Source organism: Myotis yumanensis, unplaced genomic scaffold (assembly GCF_028538775.1).
Source record: "Myotis yumanensis isolate MYYU_CA2020_CCGP unplaced genomic scaffold, mMyoYum1.0.hap1 SCAF_15, whole genome shotgun sequence".
Classification (NCBI taxonomy): Eukaryota; Metazoa; Chordata; class Mammalia; order Chiroptera; family Vespertilionidae; genus Myotis; species Myotis yumanensis.
The window spans coordinates 24463618-24489279 of record NW_027223766.1 but is presented as its reverse complement, the minus strand read 5'-3'; the positions used below and the strand labels follow the sequence as shown (position 1 = coordinate 24489279).

The 25662-nt window shown below is 37.5% G+C and overlaps 2 protein-coding genes across 5 annotated transcripts in view; one reads left to right on the top strand and one right to left on the bottom strand.

Moving 5' to 3' along the window:
* SDCBP (syndecan binding protein) overlaps positions 1-17446 on the top strand; it is a 28425-nt gene extending 10979 nt beyond the window's left edge. For 2 of the 3 annotated variants that reach the window (XM_070392285.1, XM_070392286.1), the window contains exons 2-9: positions 3073-3138; positions 7374-7452; positions 8699-8808; positions 11041-11202; positions 12993-13168; positions 14570-14741; positions 15303-15394; positions 16324-17446. In XM_070392285.1, the coding sequence (XP_070248386.1) occupies positions 3088-3138; positions 7374-7452; positions 8699-8808; positions 11041-11202; positions 12993-13168; positions 14570-14741; positions 15303-15394; positions 16324-16378 (897 nt within the window). In that variant the 5' untranslated portion in view covers positions 3073-3087 and the 3' untranslated portion in view covers positions 16379-17446. The remainder of the gene's footprint in view (positions 1-3072; positions 3139-7373; positions 7453-8698; positions 8809-11040; positions 11203-12992; positions 13169-14569; positions 14742-15302; positions 15395-16323) is intronic. The other variant, XM_070392287.1, reaches the window with a different exon arrangement.
* The window catches only part of NSMAF (neutral sphingomyelinase activation associated factor), a 46452-nt gene continuing 37601 nt past the window's right edge, over positions 16812-25662 (bottom strand). The window contains exons 23-32 of one of the 2 annotated variants that reach the window (XR_011468239.1): positions 25384-25442; positions 24990-25057; positions 24155-24222; positions 23618-23741; positions 22709-22792; positions 20935-21085; positions 20329-20431; positions 19915-20024; positions 17898-18771; positions 16812-17710 (exon numbers count right to left, since the gene is read on the bottom strand). Coding sequence is in view for 1 of the 2 variants with exons in the window: in XM_070392284.1 (XP_070248385.1) it covers positions 18677-18771; positions 19915-20024; positions 20329-20431; positions 20935-21085; positions 22709-22792; positions 23618-23741; positions 24155-24222; positions 24990-25057; positions 25384-25442 (862 nt within the window). In the remaining variant the exon portion in view is untranslated. Of the gene's footprint in view, positions 18772-19914; positions 20025-20328; positions 20432-20934; positions 21086-22708; positions 22793-23617; positions 23742-24154; positions 24223-24989; positions 25058-25383; positions 25443-25662 lie in introns of both variants that reach the window. The other variant, XM_070392284.1, reaches the window with a different exon arrangement.

The following is a 25662-nucleotide window of genomic DNA, read 5'->3' as shown; positions in this document are numbered from 1 at the left end:
CCCAATATAGAAGCACCTAAATATGTAAAGCAAATCTTGATGGACATAAAAGGAAATATTTACAGTAATCAATTACACTAGGGCATTTTAACACCCCATTGACATCAATGGGTAGATCTTCCAGACAGACTATCAAGGACAAGGAAATGGTGGTCTTAAATGATACACTAGATCAGATTGATTTAATTGATATCTTTAGAGCATTTCATTCCAAAGAAACAAAATAAAATATACATTCGTTTCAAGGGCATATGGAACATTTTCTAAGACAGATCATATGATAGGACACAAAACAAATTAGAATAAATTTAAAAAATTTATTCTAATCAAGCATCTTCTCTGACCATAATGGTATGAAATTAGAAATTGATCACAAGAGAAATACTGAAAAACACAAAGACATGGAGGCTAAATAATATGTTACTAAATAATGAATGGGTTAACAGTGAGATCAAGGAAGAAGTCAAATGATACCTGGAAACAAATGAAAATGAGAATACAACAACCCCAAATCTCTGGGACACAGTGAAAGCAGTCCTGGGAAGGAAATGGATAGCATTACAGGCCTATCTTAAGAAACAAGAAAAACCTCAAACTAACTTGGCATTTCAAGGAACTAGAAAAAGAACAGCAACCAAAGCCCAAAGTGAGTAGAAGAAAGGAAATAATAAAGATCAGAACAAAAATAAGTGAAATGGGGTCTATAAAACAATACAAAGGATTGGTGAAACCAAGAGCTGGTTCTTTGAAAAGATAATGTTGACAAACCTTTTTTTTTTTAAAATATATTTTTTATTGATTTCAGAGAGGAAGGGAGAGAGAGAGAGAAACATCAGTGTTGAGAGAGAATCATTGATTGTTTGCCTCCTACACGCCCCCTACTGGGGATTGAGCCTACAACCTGGGCATGTGCCCTTGACCAGAATTGAACCCGGGGCCCTTCAATCCACATGCTAATGCTCTGTTCACTGAGCCAAACCGGCTAGGGCAATGTTGACAAACCTTTAATCAGACTCATCAAGAAAGAAAAGAGAGAGGACCAAAATAAAATCAGAAATGAAAGAATAGAATAAGAGACACCAAAGAAATATAAAGGATTGCAAGAAAATATTACAAACTATATGCTAATGAATTTGACAATTTGGACTAAATGGAAACATAGTCTTCTAAAACTGAATCAGAAAGAAGCAGAAAATATGAGTAGACAGATTTCAATTGTTGAAATTGAAGCAGTAATAAAAAAAACTCCCAACAAATTAAAGTTCTAGACCAGAATGGTTCACATGTGAATTTTACCAAACATTCAAAGAAGAATCAACACCTATCCTCAAAACTATTCAAAAAAAATTCAAGAGAAAGGAAGACTCCCAAGTTCATTTTATGAGGCCAATATTATCTTAATTATAAAACCAGATAAAGACACTGCAAAGGAAGAAAATTATAGGCCAATATCCCTGATGAACATAGATGCAAAAGTCTCAACAAAATATTAACAAACCAGATCCAGCAATACATAAACAACAACAAAAATCTGAAATACCCATTTCTCTTTTTGGCTTGAGTGTGTTGGTATGTGAGTTATCTCAGAGTTGGTCAGATAACTTCAGTTAATATTTGAAAAAAAAAGCTTGTATGGGAGAAAATTTAGAATAATTACTCAAGTTGTATTTTTTTTTTTTTTAATATTATTGATTTCAGACAGGAAGGGAGAGGGAAAGAGATAGAAACATCAATGATGAGAGGGAATCATTGATTGGCTGCCTCCTGCACTGCCACACTGGGGATCGAGCCTGCAACACAGGCATGTGCCCTGACAGGGAATTGAACCATGACCTCCTGGTTTATAATTGATGCTCAACCACTGAGCCACGGCAGCAGCCGGGCTACTCATTGAGTTTTGAAATGAAACACTCATACAGTTCATTTCTTACAAGTAAAATGTAATCTTTTAGGTTACTGGCAGAACTAAAAATAGAAATAGTATTAGATTACCAGCAGGTACTGAAGGAGCCTGGCTGGAAAAAAATCTCTTTCTCCTCCAGTGTACCTTCAGTTCTCTACTGACAATGCTGCCAGCTGGGAAAAGAGCAATATGTAAAGGGCCCATCTCCATTGCCACAGAACAGCCAGTAATGGGTGGGTGTGGATATAAAAGGTAATAAACTGGTAACCACATCAAGAACCTATGTTAAACCCTATACAGTTTAGGATATATTGTTATATTGGGTTTAAAGAAAGTGCCAGGCATTCATCTCAAAATAGCTAAACAGAATTTTAAAGTATATATCCATGTAATACTTTTTAAAAATGTTTTATACTACTACAAAAAACAATTCATGGTGACTAAAAAAAATTGAATAATGTAGAAATATTTAAAATGTAAAAATTTACCTCTTATTCTTCAGGTCCTTACTCTCCATTTTGTTCATGTCTTCTGAAGATAAAATTATTAATAGTTGTTGTGCAGTGTATTTTCTATATGCAGTTAGTTGACCGTTGATCAATAAGGGTGTTAGGCTCACAGACCACTCTTGCAGAAGAAATCTGAATATAACTTAAGCCGGCCCTCCCCATATTCAGTTTCCAAACTGCAAATAGAAATACAAATTGACCTTGAGAGGTCAACTGTACATATATTTGTATATTGGGGTGGGCAAAAGTAGGTTTACAGTTGTATTAATACAATAATAAATAAATAATAAAAGAATAAACTGTTTTGTGTATTCACAGCTGTAAACCTTTTGCCCACCCCTGTATATATGTATTTTTCCCTTGTGATAGAGGCTTTATATATAGGTAAGCTAGATAAATCACATAACCCTTCTTTCTGATTTCCCAAACTTTTTAAATGAAGGACTTTTATCTGAAGGGAAGTTTAAAATCTCTGGATATAGTTTGATAGTAGTGGTAAAGGAGGGAGAGGAGGTTTGGTAGCCATTAATCAGTAAGCAGTTTTTATATAGCCTGGATGTTCATATTTTCCCATATTTTATGTGTATTTTGCTAGTTACGGGTACTATTTAAGTTTGGTGAGAATTAAATTATATAACTTTTTCTTTGTTTTTTCCTTAGAAAAATCCTGCAAAAATGTCTCTGTACCCATCTCTTGAGGATCTGAAGGTAGACAAAGTAATTCAGGTACGTTTAAGTTGTTTAAGTGCTTTTTCCCGTATATTACGTCATGCATTTTAGTTGCAGGTAAGGCAGAGCAAGAAATTTGAATAGATGTATTTGTTCATGTTCATGCATCATATACTTTTTTCAGTTTATTAATTGCAGACTACATAGTTATAGAAACGCTAGCTATTCCTTTTTATTTTGTTAATGGGCATGGGATATTATTTCTTTAAAGCTGGACTTAAAACTACTCACTGATAGGTATATTTTATGACTAAAATTTAAATACAGCATACATAAGTTGGTATGATACACTCCAATTTTTTGATGTAGTTTTGGTTAAAATTTGAATGTTGGGATCTTCAGCTTTGATCAATCTTTAAAATAATTCTCTTCTCTCTGAAGTTAAAAATTACAGAAATAGTGAAGTATACATGCTGCTTATAGAAGAATAGTGATGTAAAAGCACAAGGAAAGTGTTGCGATCTATATCCTTTTAGATGTAGGCAGCAGACATTTCACACGTTCAAGCTCTAAATAACTGTTAGAGATTACAGTATTATCTCATTAAGTCAGTGATCCTTCATGTAAGTATTAGCTCTGGAGGCACGTTTCTGCTTAAGAAAGTTTGGGGATCAAGTCTTTCTATTTGTAAATTTTTATTATGCTTTTTTTAATGGGTGAGTCTATCTTGATTCCTGTTTACTTTCAATTTTATATCTTACAAACTTAGAATTTTTTCAGCTATTGTTTATTGTTTTGACAAGATAACTCAAACTCCTGTTGTACTTTATTTCTAAAATCTTTTTAATACGATATTCTTTCTGAATTGTTTGGTACTTGAAAGCTTCTTATTACTCTAAAGATTATTTTACTTGAGACCTTGATCTCAGTTTATGTGAAGTGAGATTTACTTAATTAGTTAATGAGCATAAAAATTTTATTTCAAACTTGTGGGAAGTCTTAAGCAACTTGAAGAATACAAGTGTTTTTAGACAAACTGTTAGCCTTTTGAGAGTGAAAAACCTTGGCAGTAATAGTAACATATGTGGCTGAATTATTAGCCTTGAAGTAATGTAATGTAATTAAATGTGGTGGGGGAGGTCAGTGAACATATTTTTCATCATAGATCTACTATGGATATTAAAGTATGGTTTGTAAAATCTCTCAAATCCATTGTTCAGCTGCCAAGGCTTTGATGCCTCAGTTTTAAGTGGCATGTTCAGTCATCTTAAATGCTCTATCATTTCTTCCTTTTTTGTTGGTGTTTTTCTCATGTGGTTTTTATTTCCACAAAGTTCATCTGAACACACACATTTTCTTTTTGAAAAGTCCTTATCTGAAATATTTAGCCTTCAAAGAATAACAGGGAAGCCAGTACTGACATCAGCATTAAGTGATAAGGATTTGCAGATGGATTGGAAAGAATCTGTTTTCTTCCTTTCTGTTCCATTTTATTGAGCTCTAAATTAACCATAGTTGACTTTGAGCAGAGGTTTTTTATTTTGAAAAGAGCAGAAAAAGAAGGAAAGAGTTCATATTGACAAATGTTAGAAGGCTATAGTCTACATTAGGCTGACCTACATTAAGCAGCAAATTCTGTGGCTATTTCTGTTAGAAGACCTTTTATGTTTCCAGCAAAAAACTGCTTAGAGATAAAATAATGAGTAAAGAGGGGGACATATAGTTGTTGTTTTTTTAATTCTCACTGGATTTAAAAGTATTCTTTTTTTAAATTTTTTTATTTTTTGCTAAAAGTATTACAAAGGGTATTACATAAGTGTCCTTTTTTCCCTCCCACCCTTGAGAAACCCCTGCCCTCCCTTACCCCCCAGTGTCTTATGTCCATTAGTTATGCTTGTATGGATGCATACAAGTCCTTCGGTTGATCTCTTACTCCCCTCCTTATTCTTAACTACTAAAGTCTTGGGCAGTTTGTGTGTGTGTGTGTGTGTGTGTGTGTGTGTAGTTCTTTTTACACAGTAATTCATACTTGGGTTTATTTTTGTTCTTGAGATGCCCCTGGAAAGGTATTTATTTTCTAATCCTCTAGCCTTTTACACCACAGCAAAGCTAAAATGCAGCTGTAAACTGGCAGTTCATATATAGTAAACTATTCTTACAATAGCCATTAGTCTGTGTCTTTCCACATCATATAATTCCTGAACCTCTCTATTCATTACAAATTCTTAACAGGAGCCTGTGGTTGCTGTACCTATATAAAATAAGCTGTTAAGAAACAATGACAGAGATCCAGTACTTAGTTTTCTAATGCAGTGAGCAGAGGGGACAATGACAATGGTAGCTTACAAGCATGGTCTGTCCACATGCTTTCTGTAATGACAGAAACAACATGCCCCAGCAGGAACTGTGCTCGTTGGGGGCGCCCCCTTTTAAATAGTTTGAGATTTCAGATGAGTGTAAAAACAGTTTGTACATTTAAAGACTCATAGTCCTTAGGCTCTTGTACCATCTTTCTTTTATTATACCAGATGACATAATCATATTTGGTTGCAGAGAACTTTCTATATACGGGATGGGGCAAAAATAGGTTTACAATTGTGAGTACACAAAACAGTTTATTCTTGTATTATTAATTACTGTATTTTCCATATGAACTGTAAACCTACTTTTGCCACACCCTACATATTCTTACATATTCTTATTTCAGAATTCCTTAGGAATAGTAGCAATGAATGAAAGAATAGAAAATAATAACCAATCTAAAAAGGAATAATTTTTTAAAAAAATATTTTTATTGATTTCAGAGAGGAAGGGAGAGGGAGAGTGGGGGGGCGGAGGGAGAGAGAGAGAGAGAGAAATATGAATGATGAGAGAGAATCATTGATAGACTGCCTCCTGCATTCCCCACACTGGGGATTGAGGCTGCAACCCAGGAATGTGCCCTGACCGGGAATGGAACCATGACCTCCTGGTTCATAAGTTGACACTCAGCCACTAAGCTGTGCTGGCCAGGCTATCTTGTCATTTTTTGTGTCAGTGATAAAGTACATGTTTTGCATACTTTGTAATATTTTTGTATTTAGTATAGTGTAGCCACTTGTTACACTTGCTAAAATGAAGATAAAGTTTATTTCAGTAGAAAATGCCACAATAAATATTAGCAACTTAATATTTAAAATAAATATTTAAATATGTAGGTATTTTTCTGATAAGACTTTTATATGAATACTAGAGGCCCGGTGCATGAAATTTGTGCACTGGGCGACGTGGTGGTGGTGGGGGGGGGGTTGTTGTGTGTCCCTCAGCCCTGCCTGCACCCTCTCCAATCTGGGATCCCTCTCACAATCCAGGACTGCTGGCTCCCAACTGCTCACCTGCCTGATTGCCCCTAATCGCTTCTGCCTGCCAGCCTGATCGACACCTAACTGCTCTCCTGCCAGCCCAATCGCCCCCAACTGCCCTCCCCTGCCGGCCATCTTGTGGCTGTGGGTGCTGCCATCTTTGAGGGTGGGGAAGTCAATTAGCATATTCCCTCTTTATTGGCTGCGGGCACCGCCATCTTTTTGATAGCATGAGGGTCAATTAGCATATTTTCTCTTTATTAAATAAGATGATTGAGCTTTTTTTCTTATGCAGATAAAATATTTTAAAATTCTTAAAAGAACAATGAAAATATAAAATGGGTGGTCATGCATTTTTAAAATATTACTATATTAATTTGCTACATCAAACTATATGGAATGATGCTTAGTCAAGTTTTTTATGATAGTGTTACATATTTAGAATATGAAAAATATTTTTATAGATTTTCTTTGAAAAATGTATTATGAAATGTTTGAAACTAAACTTTCTTGAGTATAACTTTAATGTTTTAGTTTCTTTTTGGGAATAATGAGTTAAACTTATAAATAAGAACTAGAAGCCCGATGCACAAAATTCGTGCACAGGAGGGGGGGTGTGTCCCTCAGCTTGGCCTGCGCCCTCTTGTAATTCTGATCCCTTGCTCCTAACCACTCGCCTGCTCGCTCCTTACCACTTGGCTCTCTGCTCCTTACCACCGCCGCTGTGCTCACCAGCTGTGAGCCTGGTTTCTGGCTGAGCAGTGCTCCCACTGTGGGAGCGCATTGACCACCAGGGGGCAGCTCCTGCATTGAGCATATGCTCCCTGGTGGTCAGTGCGCATCATAGCGACCGGTTGTTCTGGTTGTTCTGCTGTAAGGGTCGCTGGGCTTTTATACATATAGATTTTAAGTACATATATGACATTGTTAGAATTTTCTTTTCTTTTTCAGGCTCAAAGTGCCTTTTCTGCAAACCCTGCCAACCCAGCAATTTTGTCTGAAGCATCTGCTCCCATCTCTCAAGATGGAAGTAGGTTTATACTTTGGATTCATTCTCCTTAAGCAGAAATTTTTAAGCCTTCTTTCTTTGAAATAAGAAATCCAAGATTTAAAAATTTTTATTTAGCATAAAATTGGTGGTTATAGCTTTAGTAGTAAGAAGAAAAAAATGTTTATTTCAAAGCCTAAACCTTTAATCAAGAAAGTGAACTATGAATATGAAGATGTGTTTTATGGCTTAATGAAATTAAGTTAATTAAATTTTAACCCTCATAAGTTCATAACTTGAGATTGATGCATTTATGTGGACTGTGCCCATATTGCTGCTCTTAAACTGTCTTCTGTCTTGGGGGTGGAGGGGTGCTGTGAAATGTCCAATTGCCTTGCCTCTCTTTGGGGTTGAGGAGCTTTCCCAACTCCTAGAATCTCTACTCAGTCTCCATATCCTTCTCTTTGGTCCCCTTTCCTTCTAATTTCATGGGGATTCAGGAGAGAACCCCTAAATATGACAAGATACAAAAGGAGTGTTAAGTACATATTTGTGGCCTCATAATATTTATAACTTTGTTTCTTTTAGAAAATCCATTTTATTAAGTTACAAATAAATCATGTACAAAGGATCTTTTGGAAATAGTACCTACCTCTACTACCAAGTTAAATACTGTTAATATTTAAATATACTGTTTCCAAGATTTTATTGGAATGTGGTTAATTTTTTTTATTTTTTTTTTACAGAGAGGGAGAGGGATAGAGAATTAGAAACATCGATGAGAGAGAAACATCGATCAGCTGCCTCCTGCACACCCCCTACTGGTGATGTGCCCCCAACTAAGGTACATGCCCATGACTGGAATCGAACATGGGACCCTTCAGTCCGGAGGCCGATGCTCTAGCCACTGAGCCAAACCAGTTAGGGCGTGGTTAATATTCTTAAAATGCTATGACACTAAATCAATTTAAAACGTTCGATTTTATTTTAATTGAATTATTTCATAGCCATGTTTATTAAATGAGTTATAAAGTAACTGCCTCAACAAGTAGACATCTTGCTCAATTATTCTCTACTGGAGAATCAGTGGTTGTTCACAGAATTGCTAATCAAATCAGTTTATTTTAAGAAAAAGGAAAGGTAAGATAATTTATTTGGAAAAATTATTTCTACTCTTAGGAATTTTTAGAAGCCTAAGATTATTAACATAAGTAGAAGCCCATTCTAACAGTTTTCATTTTGAATATTCTAATGTTTTTTTCTTTATTCACTCATTTATTTATATTAGATCTCTATCCTAAATTGTATCCGGAGCTTTCTCATTACATGGGCCTCAGTTTAAATGGAGAAGAAATAGAGGCAAATGTGGCCATGGTCCCTGGAGCACCAACTCAGGGGGTATGTATAGTGAACTAATTTTGAATTGTATAAAATCACACTTTATGCATAAATATAAGCTCTCATCTTTGTGGTTAACTCACGGATTTATAACTTTGACATTGACCTCTCTTCTCAGAAATTTTAGACTCCCTTCTGAATATTCTAAGTAGTCCATTTCCTTTGTGCTCTTCCCACTTTTCTAATTTATTAGGAGTTAAACAAGCAGGTGCCTTGACTAGTCCATTCTCCTTTGTCTTCTGCATGTTTCTTATGTTAATTTTATCCATTCCAGTCCTACTATAACCGTATTCAGAGCTTCTATACTATACTTCTACCCTAGATTATTATAGTAGCCTCTTACATCTTCTCTAGCAACTTCTTATAACAAACAGTACTAAGCTGCTGCTCGAGTAATCATTATGAAGTACAGGTCTATCCTATTTGTTTGCTCACAATTAAATACCTGATATTTATCTATCAAATATTTATTGCAAACTTGCTTATATCAGTTAGGGTGCATTTGTAGAAACAAATCACAGTAGATATTTTATCAGCGATAATTTAAGAAATTAGACAAAGAGGTTGAAGCATGGAAAAAAGCAAAAATGGAATATCATTGTAATTGCGGAAAGTCGTTCCACCTCCTAGGATTGGGGTAGCATAGGGAAGAGGATGTAGTTAGCAGAACCTAGAAGCCTGTGGGAAGAAGAGCTCCAGGGAGCTGGGCCTCAGACCTTGGAGGAGAGGCAGTGCTGGTACCTCTCAGAGGTTGCAGCGAGGCTGGTTCTGGGAGTGTCAGTAAGTTCTGGAAAATGGAATTAACTGCTGCTACCAGGGTTAAGCTCTAGGACCAGGCAATGACGACAGTACCCAGAATCAAACAAGACAGAGCACTTGTCTCTCCTCCAGCCTTCCAGTCTCCCTCTAGTGCTTCACGTGGTGGATGCTAACCTGAAACCCGCTGACAAAGCAAAACGTTATTTGCACAGTTCAACCCCCAGCATCACCAAGTAGAGTCTAGAAGGGTGGGTTTGGAGCTAACAGACATATTTTGTTACCTGTCACTGCCTACGCCCTTGACTACGCAGTCTATCCCTACACATCTACAAATATTATAACTTCATATGAAGCAATAACTTTATAGTGTTCCCTTAAAAGATGCAGTTCTTCATAAAATTGTGGTTCAGTAGGGGGAGTGCAGGAAGGAGACAGCCTATCACGTCTCTCTCTCCCTAACCCTTCCTCTAAAAATCAGTGGTTCTCAACCTGTGGGTCGCGACCCCTTTGGGGGTCGAACGACCCTTTCACAGGGGTCGCCTAAGACCATTGGAAAACACATATATAATTACATATTGTTTTTGTGATTAATCACTATGCTTTAATTATGTTCAATTTGTAACAATGAAAATACATCCTGCATATCAGATACTTACATTATGAATAATAACAGTAGCAAAATTACAGTTACGAAGTAGCAACGAAAATAATTTTATGGTTGGGCGTCACCACAATATGAGGAACTGTATTAAAGGGTTGCGGCATTAGGAAGGTTGAGAACCACTGCTAAAAATCAATTTAAAAAAATTTAAAAAATAAGAAACCAATTTTGGTCAAGAAAACTTGAAAACAATGAGAAACTTGAAATATGGTACCTGGCACAAGTCCCTGCTATTCTAAGGCAGTCTGGTTTGTGCCTACCATTGGCTAATCCACAGATGTTTATTAAAGGGGATGAGAAATAATATTTGTGGTGTGCAGCACTCACGTAACATGCCCTTTTCTTTAATCCTCACAATGGCACTGTTGAGGTAAGAACGTTGGCCTTTTATAGAAACTTTAAAAGGGTAAGGAGTTTGCCAAAGATCAGACCATATAAAATAGAACCTCTGGAAAATGTTGCATAAGTTTCAAAAGTGCCTTTTAAGTTCTAGGATCCTACATTTGAGTTGAAGGCAAGCCAAAGTACATATGAAAAATGGCAGTGAATTCAGAAGGCAGCAGGCAGACAGGAAGGCATTGACTCTGTTGAGGTGATAAATGTGGGAAGAAGTGACCTGAGGAATTGGTAAATAAAAACCAGGGTCATTTTTGCATGAATCAAACCATCTGAAGGAAATAATTTCCAGATTACTTTTTGGGAAACCACAACTTGAGTATATTCAAGTTACTCGTTTTAGTTTTGTTTTTTTTTTTGTTTTTTTTCATGGAGAATGTTTGTAAATACTGATACATTGTGTATCTTTTTGTCAGCAGTTGGTAGCAAGACCTTCCAGTATGAACTATATGGTGGCTCCTGTAACTGGTAATGATGTTGGCATTCGTAGAGCAGAAATTAAGCAAGGGATTCGTGAAGTCATTTTGTGTAAGGATCAAGATGGAAAAATTGGGCTCAGGCTTAAATCTATAGATAATGTAAGTATTTTTGATGTCTATTTGTCTAAATAGCTTATAGGACATTAAGTAATTTGTGTTGGAATAATTTAAATTGAAATGCTTTAATAAATTATAATGGTGTATTTATAATTGAGAATACTTTAAATCTAACAAACTTTTCCCACTTGGAGATGCCATATTTTGAAGAAGCAGAGTTGGGACTTCCAACATTACCTTGAAGATTTTTTTCTTTCTTGAGTCCTCTTCTTGGAATAAAGTTCACTGGTCTGTATATAGTATAACATAGTTTATACAAATAGAAATCTGGCATTGAAATAGGGCAAGGGATATGGAAGTTAAGACAAGACTGACCAGTGAAAATCAGTGGTCTTGTGATGAGTATTTTTAAGCCAAAGAATGATTAAGTTGTTATGAAATGGTTTTGCAATTCTGTTATTGCCATCCTTTAATTTGAATTTAATAGGTCATTTTCTGAGCAAAGGTGACTTTCTAATTAGGAAAGCCATTACTTTACCTTTATAATTGCTTCTCATCTCCCCTTAACTGTACTGAAGAAATTAAACAGGGTTACTCTGTAAGGAAGCACTCAGGATTGTTAAGGACTTGCCCTGATGTATGGTTTCGGGTATTGCCTGATTGGGTTCCTTTTTAGTATTGAGACCTCAGCTCATTGTGTCCAACCTTTTCACATAGAAAATGATCATGGCACATACTATTGGCTTATGACCGAGGCTGACCTTGGCAGGAGCCCCAACCCTGCCTGCCTGCCCAGGGGCTGAGGACATCGATGCCTTTGAACATTCCTAGCTTATTGAAGACACATTAGGGTGCTTCTTTGGGAAGCTCTGACTTCGCTCTCCTTTTCCAGTGAATGAAGTATTTGCTGTCCCTTGTGCCAGGGTTTCTTCTCTGCACCTTCCTTTGTTCTAAAGAGACAAGATATTCTTCATAGGCCCCTACCCCCCACTGCAGTTATCCTTCCAGTGGGTTTGTACATTTGGACAAAACTCCGTTGTCAGACCACTTACAGATGCTGCCTAGTTTTCCTGAACCGCCTAAACTGAAGTCGCAGACACATGACAGAGGTCAAGTCTGACCCAGCTTAAGATGGTAGAAAGGGTCTGGTCTTGTAGATGCTTTCATATTGTGTCAGATTCATTCTTCTATACTTGTTTATATTTTATTCATCTGAGTTTGAGTTTATAGAAGTAAAAATATCTTAAACATATTTGAGTTTTCTGTATTTCATAGTGGATTCTTTATAAGAACTGGAGTGGTATTGAATGTGCCCACCTTTTTAGGCTGTTAAATAAACCCTACTCTTAATTATGCATAATTTAGCAAGTGGATAAAGGAATCCTTCAGCTCAAAAAGTGAGGACCTTCTATCACTTCTAAACTGTAAAAGAAATCACAAAACTTTTAACACTTGATTTGCTTTCCCCCTAAATAATGATCATGTGGCCAAAACCTATTCAGTATTGTCAGACTCGGATGTAACATCTATTATAGTAAACCTTTGTTTTCCGTAGTCTTTTTATTCCAAAATGAAAGGAGTGATTGAGGATGGGTAGATGGGTCATGAATTGAGGTATAAATTATTACTGAGATCTGACCTTTTTGCCTTCTTGGGATTCTTGCCTTGATAAAATTTTCAATTTCTTTTTGGGGGGTAACACATATACTTATGTAATTTTTTTTTAAATTACTAAAGTAGACTCCTAACCTAAACAGTTGGTCCTAATTTTCCATCATTTTAAAACTATCATAACAGTGCTAAATGACCAAAGTTATTTTCTTATTCTCTAGGGCATATTTGTTCAGCTTGTCCAGGCAAATTCTCCAGCCTCATTAGTTGGTCTGAGATTCGGGGACCAAGTGCTGCAGATCAACGGGGAAAACTGTGCAGGCTGGAGCTCTGATAAAGCACACAAGGTGCTCAAGCAGGCTTTTGGAGAGAAGATTACTATGACTATTCGTGACAGGTAAGTTGACTGGACAGTTCAAATGGAAATTTAAGACCAGTTTCCCTTTTTCTTGGGCTTTTTGGATTCTGTGAATATAATATTTATTTTGTTGCAGAAAATAATCAAATGTTACTGATGAGCTTTAGAGTCTTAAAATTTGTGCGGTGCAGATTTTTTACATAGTTTGGTTTTTTTTTAAATAGTGTTCTGGTTTTGCATACACTTTTATTTCAGAGCTTACAGAAATTCATCCTCTAAGAAGTTACTTTCCTATCTTAATCTGTTTCTGTAGAAAATAGAAAATGGACATTGGAAAAGTGAGCAGCATGCATCCTGGGGCTCACTTTCTAATTTACTACTTAGACACCCAGTCTCCAGGGTGGAAGTGCCAGGGTCCCTGCATAACTCCAAGTCTCTACAAGTTCCAAAAACAGACCTGGCTTTTTGGCTGGTTATGAAGCTCTAGTTGTCAGGGTGGGAAGATGGGACATTTTATTTAGCAGTTAGTCCGTTTAAAATGGAAACATTTAGCACGTGAAATCTGGGCGTCCATTTATTTTCTTGCCACAAGCCCTCACAAGTGTTAAGGGTGGGCCTCTGTCATATTGTTAGTTAGCTTTAGAGTTTGTCTTCTAAAACAATTATTTCTTGTGTTTCTAGTTTCTCACATGTGGAAGGTACTTAGTAAACATTTTATAGATGAATGCCATTTTTTGCTTTATTTCTAAGGAAAAGAGTAATAGTAATAACGTGGACCAATAGGAAGATATGACTGTTCTGAATTTTATGAAAAGACAGGTTTATCAGAAAACCCATGTAATGACATGGCAGCAGAATTATAGAAAGGTGAGCAAGTATAACTGGCATGGTAGAGCTGGCTGCCTTATTGTAATAGCTACATGTCTTCCTTTCTAAAAGGGAACTTTCTAGAAGCCAGTTAAGTCTTGGATACTTCAAAGAAGGAAATATTAGTAATTTAGGCAAACCATAATGGATAAATTAAAAGAAAAATACAGTCGACCCTTGAGCATGAGTTTGAACTGCGCGGGTCCACTATGGATTTAAATTAATATGGGGACCCGCGCAGTTCAAACCTGTATGGTACAGGGTCAACTTTTTTGAGCCACTGTTGGCAATCTGCAAATGAGGATGGCCGACGATAGTTAATGCAGAGTCAAAAGTTCTATGCAGGTTTTTGACTGCTTGGAGGGTCAGTGCTCCTAACCCCCTGCATTGTTGAAGGATCAACTGTAATCTTTTATGCTAAGATATTCTCTGAATGTACAATATCACAGCCAAATTTAGTTGCTCCTATTGGAAACACTGAGTTTATGATAACAAAACAACTAGTATGGCAGAATAGAAGTCCATTAAAATGTTTACTGTGCAATTTTCAATTGAATCCATTATGTTTTACAGGCCCTTTGAACGCACAATTACTATGCATAAGGATAGTACCGGGCATGTTGGTTTTATCTTTAAAAATGGAAAAATAACATCCATAGTAAAAGACAGTTCTGCAGCCAGAAATGGTCTTCTCACAGAACATAACATCTGTGAAATTAATGGACAGAATGTCATTGGGTTGAAGGTAAAGAACTTGTTTTTTGTCTATTTAGATGTTGCTGTTTTCATATTGACCTCCAAAATATAGCAATACAGTGGTAGATATGTGATGGTGGAATCTGGGGCTCTGCTGTGCTGGCTATACTCAGGCCACTCAAAGGAGTTATCTGGGCTATTACCAGGAATTATTTATTGTTCCTGTAACAAGGGGCTGGAGTAGATGATCTCTGAAGTCCCTTGAACTAGAATTTTATGGAGACATAGGCATTAAAGGTTTGATGGCATTTTTAATGAATGCTTGTACAACTTTTTCCAATTTGGATTATGGGCAACAAGTAATAGTTTCTATTCAAATTCCTGAATAAGACTCTTTTAAGATCTAAAGGATTTCATTATAACCTGCTTATTTTATGAATTTTGGCTGAGGGGATATTGTAATAATCTTAAGATTGTGATTCTACACTAAACTTGGTAAGGAAAACTAGAAAAAAATTGTAAATACCAAGAGTCAGGATTTTAGAGAGATTAGCAAAACATAAGAGGACATATTTCTTTAAGAAGAATAACAATTTTATATTTTCAATAGGACTCTCAAGTTGCAGACATATTGTCAACATCTGGGACTGTAGTTACTATTACAATCATGCCTGCTTTTATCTTTGAACATATTATTAAACGGTAAGTAGACACAGTTTTTTAACTTGATGCTTATGCTAATGTGACTTAAAAGCAAGCACAGTACATATATATTAATTCCCAAACTTTTGGTTCTTTACCTAAGGGGTGACATTGGAGTAAATTAAAGTCATAGGATTTGGTTGGTAAGGATGACCCCTTACAATTTCCTAAGCTTGGAATAAAATTCATTACACACTGGAAATTTTGACATTTCCTACTAGGAAAAGGATATACGAGCAGATTTGGGCAAACTTTCTCTTCAGCTTCCAAAAATGGATTGGTTGCACGCTGCCTATAGTTCCTCTGCTCAGTAGAAATTTACTCGTGGTTCATGATGGCAAATTCTTACTGGATGTTAGGAGTCACAGTTTTTACTCTCTCAGGCATCTCAGGAGGCAGGTAACGGGAAGACTAGAAAGGAGACTAGAAAAGGGGCAGCAGCATGGGTTACCTTCCCTGGAGCTTTTAAAATCCTGGCTCTAGCAGAACTGTTTTTGCCAACTTAGATCCTTTTTTTCAGGATCTATTTTGCATATGGAAATAGGCGCATAATAATATTGTTAGTTTCAGCTGCTAGGTAGAAAGCAGCTAGCTACTTTTGGGGTATAAAAAAAGGAGTTACTGTCAAATAAGCGATAGCTGTCCTCCAGTTTGCCTCCCAGTTCATAACAGCATTTTTTAAAAAAATCATCAGCCTTAATATACAAAAATATACAAAGACTTACTTGTATCTTATCTAACTTTTCTAGCCAAGATACAGATAGCTTTTCACAGTGGACATTTGCAAAACAAGTAGATTACATGAGACCCTTAGATCAGAACTCATTAAAAAGAACCCCCCGCCCCCCAATCCCACTTGATGCTTCATGCTAACAGCTGCTAAGTTTGAATTGGAGTTTTCTTGGATCAACATAATGACTCTCTTGTAGGATGGCACCAAGCATTATCAAAAGCCTGATGGACCACACCATTCCTGAGGTTTAAAAGCCACGACACAATGGAAACTTGGCTGAACTTCTCCAGTTTACTTCTTTGGCAACTTCACTCGATATTATGCACAGGAAGCTTCCTAGGAGCCAGAGAGCATATGCTGCATGAGGTCCTTTCTGTCTTACAGTATGGCTGGGAATCTGTTTGATCTGATAATTGTTCAGACTTCAAAATAGTTGTAGCCTTATCCTGGTTTTACAGATGTGAAACTCTCAATCAAGAGACTTACTTTCATAGATTAGTTTCTCTACTGGATACCTGATGCTTTTACAAGCCATTATGATTAGAATGACTGATGCAGGCTTAGCTTTGTGTTGGAGCCAGTCACCTTTGTCCTATAAAACAAGTAGTGCTGTTACTTTAGCTCTATGGTATATTTGCATTTTTACTGTTACCACAGGACATTTAGAATGATTGCTTTCGATAGTTGTTTTGTTTTTTTTAGTTATCTGTGTGTAGTGTGTTTCTGTAAACACCAATTAAATAACACTGGTTTCATTCCATGTAGGAAGCATTAAACAGTGTATGCAAGTTGTATTAATTATCATTAAATTTTAACTACCTTCACTTAATATGCTTGAACTGCTGCCTTAAGCATCTAGAAGAAAAGCCAAAATATAACTATTGCTGCCTTTCTAACACCCATAATGCAGTTCCATATTAAACTGACATGTACGTTAGCCCAGAACAAGAGCTATATATATAGCGTAGCTGCTTAGTTGCATTTGAGATTTTCTAGTTATAGTCATTGTGTAATGAATGCAACTACTTCTCATAGTTCCTGGTATCATTTTCTGATAAATGAATTACTATATATTTAATGTAAAAACTCTTAATACTAAGTAGAATAAACTTTTGACTTTTTTCCATTCATAGGTTATATAACTTAACTGCTTTGGGATGGTCTTACAAACCATGTTGTCCTGGTGATTTGTTCTATTTCCTGACTTTGCCCTCAAAACAAAATGGCATTGACACTTTATCCTGATTTTTTTTTCCTCTAAGGTTTCTGCCTATTCCAATTAAATATGTATGTATAAATAAAGTCAAAATTTAGCCAGACTGTCTATTGCATCTTTTGGAAACTGTCCATGGCTTTCACTAAACTAGTACATGACCTAGAAAACGGGCATGTGAAATTCACCTGGGACCTGTGGTGGGAGTCCTCTCTGCAGCAGCTGACGTCCAGGGGTCCCGAGAAGGCCCTCTGCTAGGGAGCAGCGTGTCAGGAAAGGTGTTTCCAGCTGAGAAGCTGATGGACAGGTCTGCAGCCCTCAAGGTGAGCACCAGGAACTCGGGTGAGGCTGTAGATCCTCCCTAGCGATACTTGAGACCAAGTAATGTTTAATGGCACTTAAAACTGACTGAAAATTCTATCATCCTAGTCTGACTCAAGTTTTCTCCTATGCCATACTGCCTGCAAGATAAAACTATTTGTAAAGAGTATAGAAAAATTTTAAATCCTATATTACTGTGGTTTAGAAAAGAAAAGTGTTACTGCCTTGCAGCTTACCTTGTTTGAAATTTAGCAAAGCAAACCAGTGTTTCCCAGTTTGATGATCTACTTTGCTGTCTGGACTTGGATCTGAAGATGGTTCCAAGTGTAAGACCAACATTCACATCACTAAGTATGGTTTTCTAGGAGGATCAATACTTGAAGTTCTTAAAAAGTCCTAGTTTTTGTAATAAGAAAATGAAAACGTTGCATTACAGAAAAATATTTTTAATGTAGAAAAGATGAGCATTTAATAGTTATCATGAAATAAACTGTTCCTATACACAGTAAACTTACTGTTGTAAGAACTGCTATTCCTTCCCCGGGTCCTTACAATCTGGGGACAGCAGGTTATAGAAAGTAACCACACCATGAAAACACACCCAAAACCCAGTGGGCAGCAATTGTGTAAATCAGGAAGACAAAATAGTGACTCAGTAGTAGAGAATACTGCACATTTTCTTGGAAAATTCTAAATTGTTAAGTGCTTTCTGAATGTTCCCCAGCCCAATTTAGCATCTCTGCCACTCAAACCTGTCTTCTGACCATCGTCATACTGGGAGGATCATCTGCCTTACAAATGTAATGTTCCTCCTTAACAGTGCTGTACCTTTATCTACCTTTCAGGATGGCAACTAACAATTTTCAGTGACGTCACCATGACTTAGAAAGTTTAAAACCACAAATTTCTTATGTGGTAAAACTTCTAATACTATCATTGCACTTTCACCAGTTCATTTAAAAGTTTGGTTTAAAAACACATTAGAGTTCTTAACATTCAGGAGAGGAAAAGGCACTTAATACTGCAATTTCCAGAACATAATTTTTCTGTCTTCCCCTCCTGTGATGATACTGCTACACTGTTCATTCATCCATATACAGGTCACAGCACCTACAAGGAAAAGACACTGGTTAGGTATCGAGTTGATAGTGTATCTTTGGGGACTGCCTAAGAAGTGCTGTACTCTTTTATCTGATAATAACTGCTTAGTCCGAGGAACTTGTGAGGAATAGAAACCATTTATCTAAGTAAAGCTAAAACAACTGGGAATTATGGGTACAGGACAGAATGCAGGTATTATGTACTAACAAAAATCAGGAAGCAGATAAGGGAAAAGGGAGAGAATTGGTGTTAATCTAATGATTTACATCTTTTTCTATTGGAAAGAGTAAAAATGTTAAAGCTAGTAAGTTGGGGGAAAGGCACAGATATATCACTTTATAAAGTTAAGAAGCACTAACCCTACAAAACTGGGTGACAGGGAAGAGAAGAAGGTGAGAAGTTACTGCTCACAGTGGGAAGGTAGCAGATACTTTTAACCACTGACACTAGAAGAATTCAAAGCCATAAACCTTCCAAATGATCAGGAGAAAACAATGCAAATGTAAGCAAATATAGTGAATCTCCAAAAGATCTAAGTGAAAAGACATATGACACTATTATGCACTCATGCAAATACCCTCTCAACAATGAGACACACCCTGGACTCAAACTGGAAAAGTCCTCTAAGGAAGACAAGTGCGGGGCGGTAAGACAGTGGTGGAAAGTTGACTTAGCTTTTCTCATTGTAGTTCATTACTTTTATATTGTTTTTAACTATTAAAAAATAACATAGCTTTTACAATGGCTTTTAATTCTCCATATAGAAGTTAATGTAAAAACTTCCTTTTTGGAGTCAAATGTCTATCAACATAAATCTAAATTCTGAAGACCCAAGAGATACAGGCCAGCCAGGATGCTGGAGGGGAATGTTAGAGCCCAGAGGGCACAGGGGCTGAAAGAAAAGCAGGTTTGAATATTAACTGTATCCTGCTACTTGACTGAATTTGTTTATCAGATCTAATAGTTTTTGGTGGAATCCTTAGGATTCTCTCTATATAGTACGTCATCTGCAAATAACAGCTTTACTTCTTCCTCCCCAGTATGGGTGTCTGTTTCTCTCTCCTGTCTGATTGCTGTGGCTAGGACTGCGGGAAAGCAGGTTTGAGTTCGATATTTTGGGAAGAAAGGTCAGGCTAACTGAAAACCCCTTACCTTTATGTCCCTGTATTCTCTCACAGAGTTTTCCTCCAAGGAGGTCCCAAACAAGCAGTTCACCAGACTGACTTCCGGATAAAACAGTATTTCCATCCCAGATAAAGCACCTGCAAGAATAATCTCTCAATATAAAAGCCTAATATGCAAAGTGTCCCCTCGGGAGTTCAACCGCTAGCTATGACGTGCACTGACCACCAGGGGACGGCGCAGAACAAAGGAAGTTCCCCCACCAGCAGCCACTAGGGACCCTATCCATGCATGATTTTTGTGCACTGGGCCTCTAGTTTAGAAAGAATCATTTCATTATTCTTCATGAAGGAAGAGCTATATTCTGGCCAAAGTAAGCCCAAAGGCACATGCTCACAAACTTGTGTGTAAATGTCTTCACCGTTAGTAACCCCAAAAATGTACCTCTGGGGCTTGTCGGAAGTCATGGAGGAGATAAGCATTCCTGTCTGCACATCTATTACATTCACACAGCTGTCTTCTCCTGTGCTGAGGACATGGCGACTGTCTGTAACACCAAGGGACACAGATAAAAGGTTATAGCTTCAGAGCGTAGATTATTCTGAGATTTTATTTCCGAGTCTGGTGGCCTAATGTTCATTCTCATTTTCCTTGAGCTCCTTGTTTTACTTAACCAATGACTATCCTCTCTTTGAAATGCTTCTGTTTTGGAGCATTTGAGATCTTGCTCGTCAGCATGTCTCATCAGTTTGGCTCAAATTCTTAGGGACAAAAACAGAAATGCGGTGTTTCTAAGACACTGGGCAGATGCAATTACAAATCTTACAAACTAATTTCTCTAGTGAGTTGAGGAAGAAGTAATAATATCCAATACAGTTTTTCTACTCGGTACAAATGCCACAAGTATACTGTATTCTGCCATGAAGAAGCTCTAGCTATAGGCAAAACTACTTTTATCCGCAAAGTGTTTTTCTTTTTACATTTTTATTTATTTCAAAGTAATAATTCGAGTTCCCCCAGGATCATCTGCATTAAAAAGGACAATACTACCTGGGCTGAAAGCAGTGTCATACACAGTCCCAGAATGGCACGGAATCTGGTGCAGTATGGTGGCCGTCGTGAGGTCCCAGATAGTCACCTTGCCTTCTCTGGTGCCTGAAACCAACAGTGTGCTTGCAGCATTTAAACTGATGGTATCCACCTGAGCAAGAAAACATACATATTCCCTTTAGAATTAGGCTCATAAGCTCTGTTTCCCTAGGCCAGTTCAAATATGTGGGCATAATGATACAGATTAAACTCTATGGTACAGTGTCCTGGTGTAGTTAATGCAGATGTATTTAAACATCACCTACTGAATAATAACTAATCTCTTCGTATGCTAGTGAATAAAATGAAGTGTTATTTGGGGAAATGTAATGCTATTTTAAAATAGCCTAAACTTGTCAGTCTAATTCCATGAATGTTAAGTTGGAGAGATTTGCCAAACTGCCTGAAACACAGCTGATTGATGATTTGAGGAATTTGGGGGGGGGGGGGGGGGGTAATATCTCAAGGTTATACTTAAATATTCATCTTGAGTTACATACTAAATATTTCTTGACTTCAGTTGATCTGTCAACCATGCAAACTAGGCATCAATTCCCAGCATCAAAGAAAAGGCAGTACAGTGGGGCCTTGACTTACGAGTATCCCGACTAATGAGTTTTTTTGAGATACGAGCCGTCTCTCAGCCGATTTTTTGCTTTCAGTTGCAAGCTCAAAAAAATTCGGGTTACGAGCCAGCTTCAGATACCCCACCGCTAGTTGGCGCAGCGAACGTCACAGTGATTTGACATACGAGTAATTTGAGTTATGAGCTCCGTCACGGAACGAATTAAACTCGTAAGTCAAAGCCCCACTGTACTGGGAGCGAGAACCTAGTGGGAACCAGTGGAAATAGCAACGTGAGAAAGGGACCAGGTGCCAGCCTGGTTTTGCCCCTGACTGCACACACTTGGGCCAAATAATAAGGTCAGTGTCCTCTGTGGTGGATGTGCATTATCCTAGAGCAGTGATGGCGAACTTATGACACGCGTGTCAGAGGTGACACGCGAACTCATTTTTTTGGTTGATTTTTCTTTGTTAAATGGCATTTAAATATATAAAATAAATATCAAAAATATAAGTCTTTGTTTTACTATGGTTGCAAATATCAAAAAATTTCTCTATGTGACAGGGCACCAGTTAAGTTAGGGCTTTTCAAAATGCTGACAACGCCGAGCTCAAAAGGTTCGCCATCACTGCCTAGAGAGATGGTCCCTTCTACCTTCTGTGTCAGAAAATAGGAAAGATGATGGGGCACATCTTGTTGGCCCAGATACTCTGAGGATACCCAGATATTCAGTGTTGTGCTCAGGGAAATAGCAAACGGGAGGAAAAAGGACAAAGTAGACTTGGAAACCCAAAGAGTCAACTTGAAGAAAAGAACTGAGAGTCTATGATCAGTAAGCAAAATAACACAAAGCAAAAGATCGTAAACACGTAGGTAAAATCAAGAATCTGGCCCCCAGACCTAACCGGTTTGGCTCAGTGGATAGAGCGTCGGCCCGCGGACTGAAAGATACCAGGTTCGATTCCGCTCAAGGGCATGTACCTTGGTTGAAGGCACATCCCCAGTGGGATGTGTGTAGGAGGCAGCTGATTGATGTTTCTCTCTCATCGATGTTTCTAACTCTCTATCCCTCTCCCTTTCTCTCTGTAAAAAAACAATAAAATATATATTTTTTAAAAAGAATCTGGCCCCCAAGTTCCTGCACTCTTGTTGCTGGTACTCAGTACTCACACTAACATCATGTTCCAACTCGGCCAGTAGGTCAAACTGGTGTCTCTTGGTGCCTGTCATTTCTGCAGGAACACTAGACCACACCTAGGATGGAACAGAGTGCAGAAGATATTTGCAAACATGAATATAAGAGCATGTCTAATACATTGAAGAACTCTCGACTAACCAATGTCCATTGAACATGCCCCAACTACGGAAGCTGCCTAATACTTCTGTTTCCTCTCCCTCAACCAAGAGGCGGCTGGACCTGTGTCTATTTCCATACCTTGCACTTGCTGTCAGAAATATGTAGTTTAAGCATTGTTTGAACTAAGAAAATACGAGTGCATAAGTGTAGTGCCTATTAATGTCTTGAGAAGACTCAAAAAGGCAAGGCACTAAATTACATCAGGTGCAAGCAAGAAACTTATCTACAAGAATGGGAGGAAAATATTGAAAAAAATTTGAAGGAATTCTAATGGTTTTAGGTTTTTGCTTTCTTTTTACACAAATGCAGATTGGAAACCAAAGATGATGAGTACTGGTCTGGTATTCATATATGGTCCTACCTCAGCAGGATAGTGAATAAATGGGCATTTGTATGTTTTAAGTTTAATAAAATGCATTATCTCTTAATGATTCCCCACTTTCACTTGACATTTTCTATTTAACTGATCAATTGCTAGTCCCAATTGTGTTAGATAAAAGGTATTGCATTTCTCCCAACACCCAGTGGAACACACAGCAGAAAAATCATGAAAAGTTCCTATTATATTGAAAAGTGTACATGTTAAAAAAAAAGCAGTAATATTCAATATCCTTATATATCACTTACATGCTTTGTGAAAAATACTGAATTGAACACGTTAACAGTTGAACGGTTTATATTTTTATTATCCAAACATTGTAAGTTAGAAATTATATATAAACCTTCACGGTAGAATCCCACGATGCAGAATACAGCCTGTTGTCATGCCAACAGATCTTGCTAACAGCATCATCATGTCCCATTAATGTGCCTTGACTCCTTCCAAATGCTATAGAATAAAAATAGCTAACATAAAAGATAACGAGAAGTATTAAAACAGCATTCAACTTAATTTTAAGCCTCTTAAACACATATTCAAGAAACATTATGTTGTTTTATACTTACTAAGGCCCACTAGAATTACAAATTACTTGTTCTCATGTTATCATAAAAATACTGAAAATTTTAATTTAAAACTAGAAATTTCCAGGTCTAGCTCTTAATATGATTTCACCTCAATTTAAAACACAGAGAAACAGAGTCCAATTGGAGAAATATTAGACTCAAATAATTATGTTCAAATCCAACAGTTTCATCCTCATCCAATATGTGTTCCTTTTTAAAAACAGTGTCCTGCCAATGGGGGACTCCTTTGCTGCTTGGTGTCCCAGAGGCAGTTACATGTGAGTGGAATGACAAAGAAGCATGCACATACATACACATTATTATCCCAAGAGGAACTTATGACAGTGGCATCTCCTGGTAAAAGTAAACAAGACGATAACGCCTGAAATACAAATGATTCGGCATTAATAATTACAGTAATTAGTAAGTCCCCAACATGGCAAAACCACCATACAAGATTCCCCCAAAATTAGTGCTCAGATTCTGTCTGTTAGCCTTTTGAAATAGACAAAGTTTTTTTCAACTGACTAATTCCAGATGCCATGTTTCCTCCCAATGGCAGGGAAGTCTGTATGTCAAGCGTGCGAGGACCTGCCTAATGCTCAGGGCTCTGCAAGGCCCCGGAGCACTGGAGGGACCCCCTCAGCGGTAGGAAGTCACGGGGGAGGGTGGCCTGGGGACTGTCAAGAATGCGAACACCCTCTCAGGATTACAGATTCATATGGGTAAGGAAAACTCCCAAAATTCTTCAGGGAATTTCAAAATCTTTCAGGTGACTGACATTAACAGTAAAACGCTCTTTCAGAATCACTGGGGTTCTAGTATTAGGTATCCCACCAACTCAGAAATGCATTAAGTTATTTTAGTAGCACATACACATTCATCCGACCGTTCCAAAAAAGGAATGATTTATTATGAAGAATTCTGCTGGGTAGCAGTTCAAGTTGTTTAGGCTACCAATGAAATCACATTATTATGAGAAAGAGGCAACTTAAAAAAAATGTAAATTTAGAAGTAATCTAAGGCATTCTGTCAATATCACACAGGAATCAACAACTGTTTTGGGGGAAACAATGTCACTACACGAGTGTGTAGAAAACAAAGTGCTACATGGATTTCTAGCATAACTGTAAATGAAAATGAACTCACCATATCTGAAAATGATATACTTCTTTGTAGCATTTTGGATTCTGTAGAAAACATTTTCAAGGTGTTATCTAATAAGGAAAAGAAACAGGTAAGAAGGACTTCCTGCCTCTTACAGATGATGACGACGCCGCCTTCCTCCCCAGCAAGCAGGTGGGGAACGAGCTCTTTCCGCCCTTCCCCTTAAAGTTTGGGAAGCCTCAGCCACAGAAAGGCATTCTTCATGACCTTTTGGCAAACCACAATGACACTGTATGTAATATGCCACAAATTAATTGCTCCGAGTTTATTTTATGTGGGGGCAGCACATGCAAGTACAGTCAGTCCCTGACCTGAGAGTCACGAAGCTTGGACACTACGATCCTCGGAAAGCCATTTTTCAGGTGGGAAAACATACCTTGTGACGTCGTAAAGACTGATGAGCCATTGCAAGAGACCGCTATTCCAGTAACCGCCCTGTTCGAAAACAAAGTTTTATGAATGGCCTCAATCATGCACTAGGACACTGGTCTCCTTCAAGCCCTTGGTTTAATTTTACCAAGTTTCTGTGATTTTTTCCTTCACAGCTTGCCTGCTGCATCTGTCCCACCTGATACCTGCCATTACCAAAGCATCACTAGGCAACTTCTAATTTTGTTCTGGCAGGACTTGTGGCTGGAAAACATTCCCACTCTTA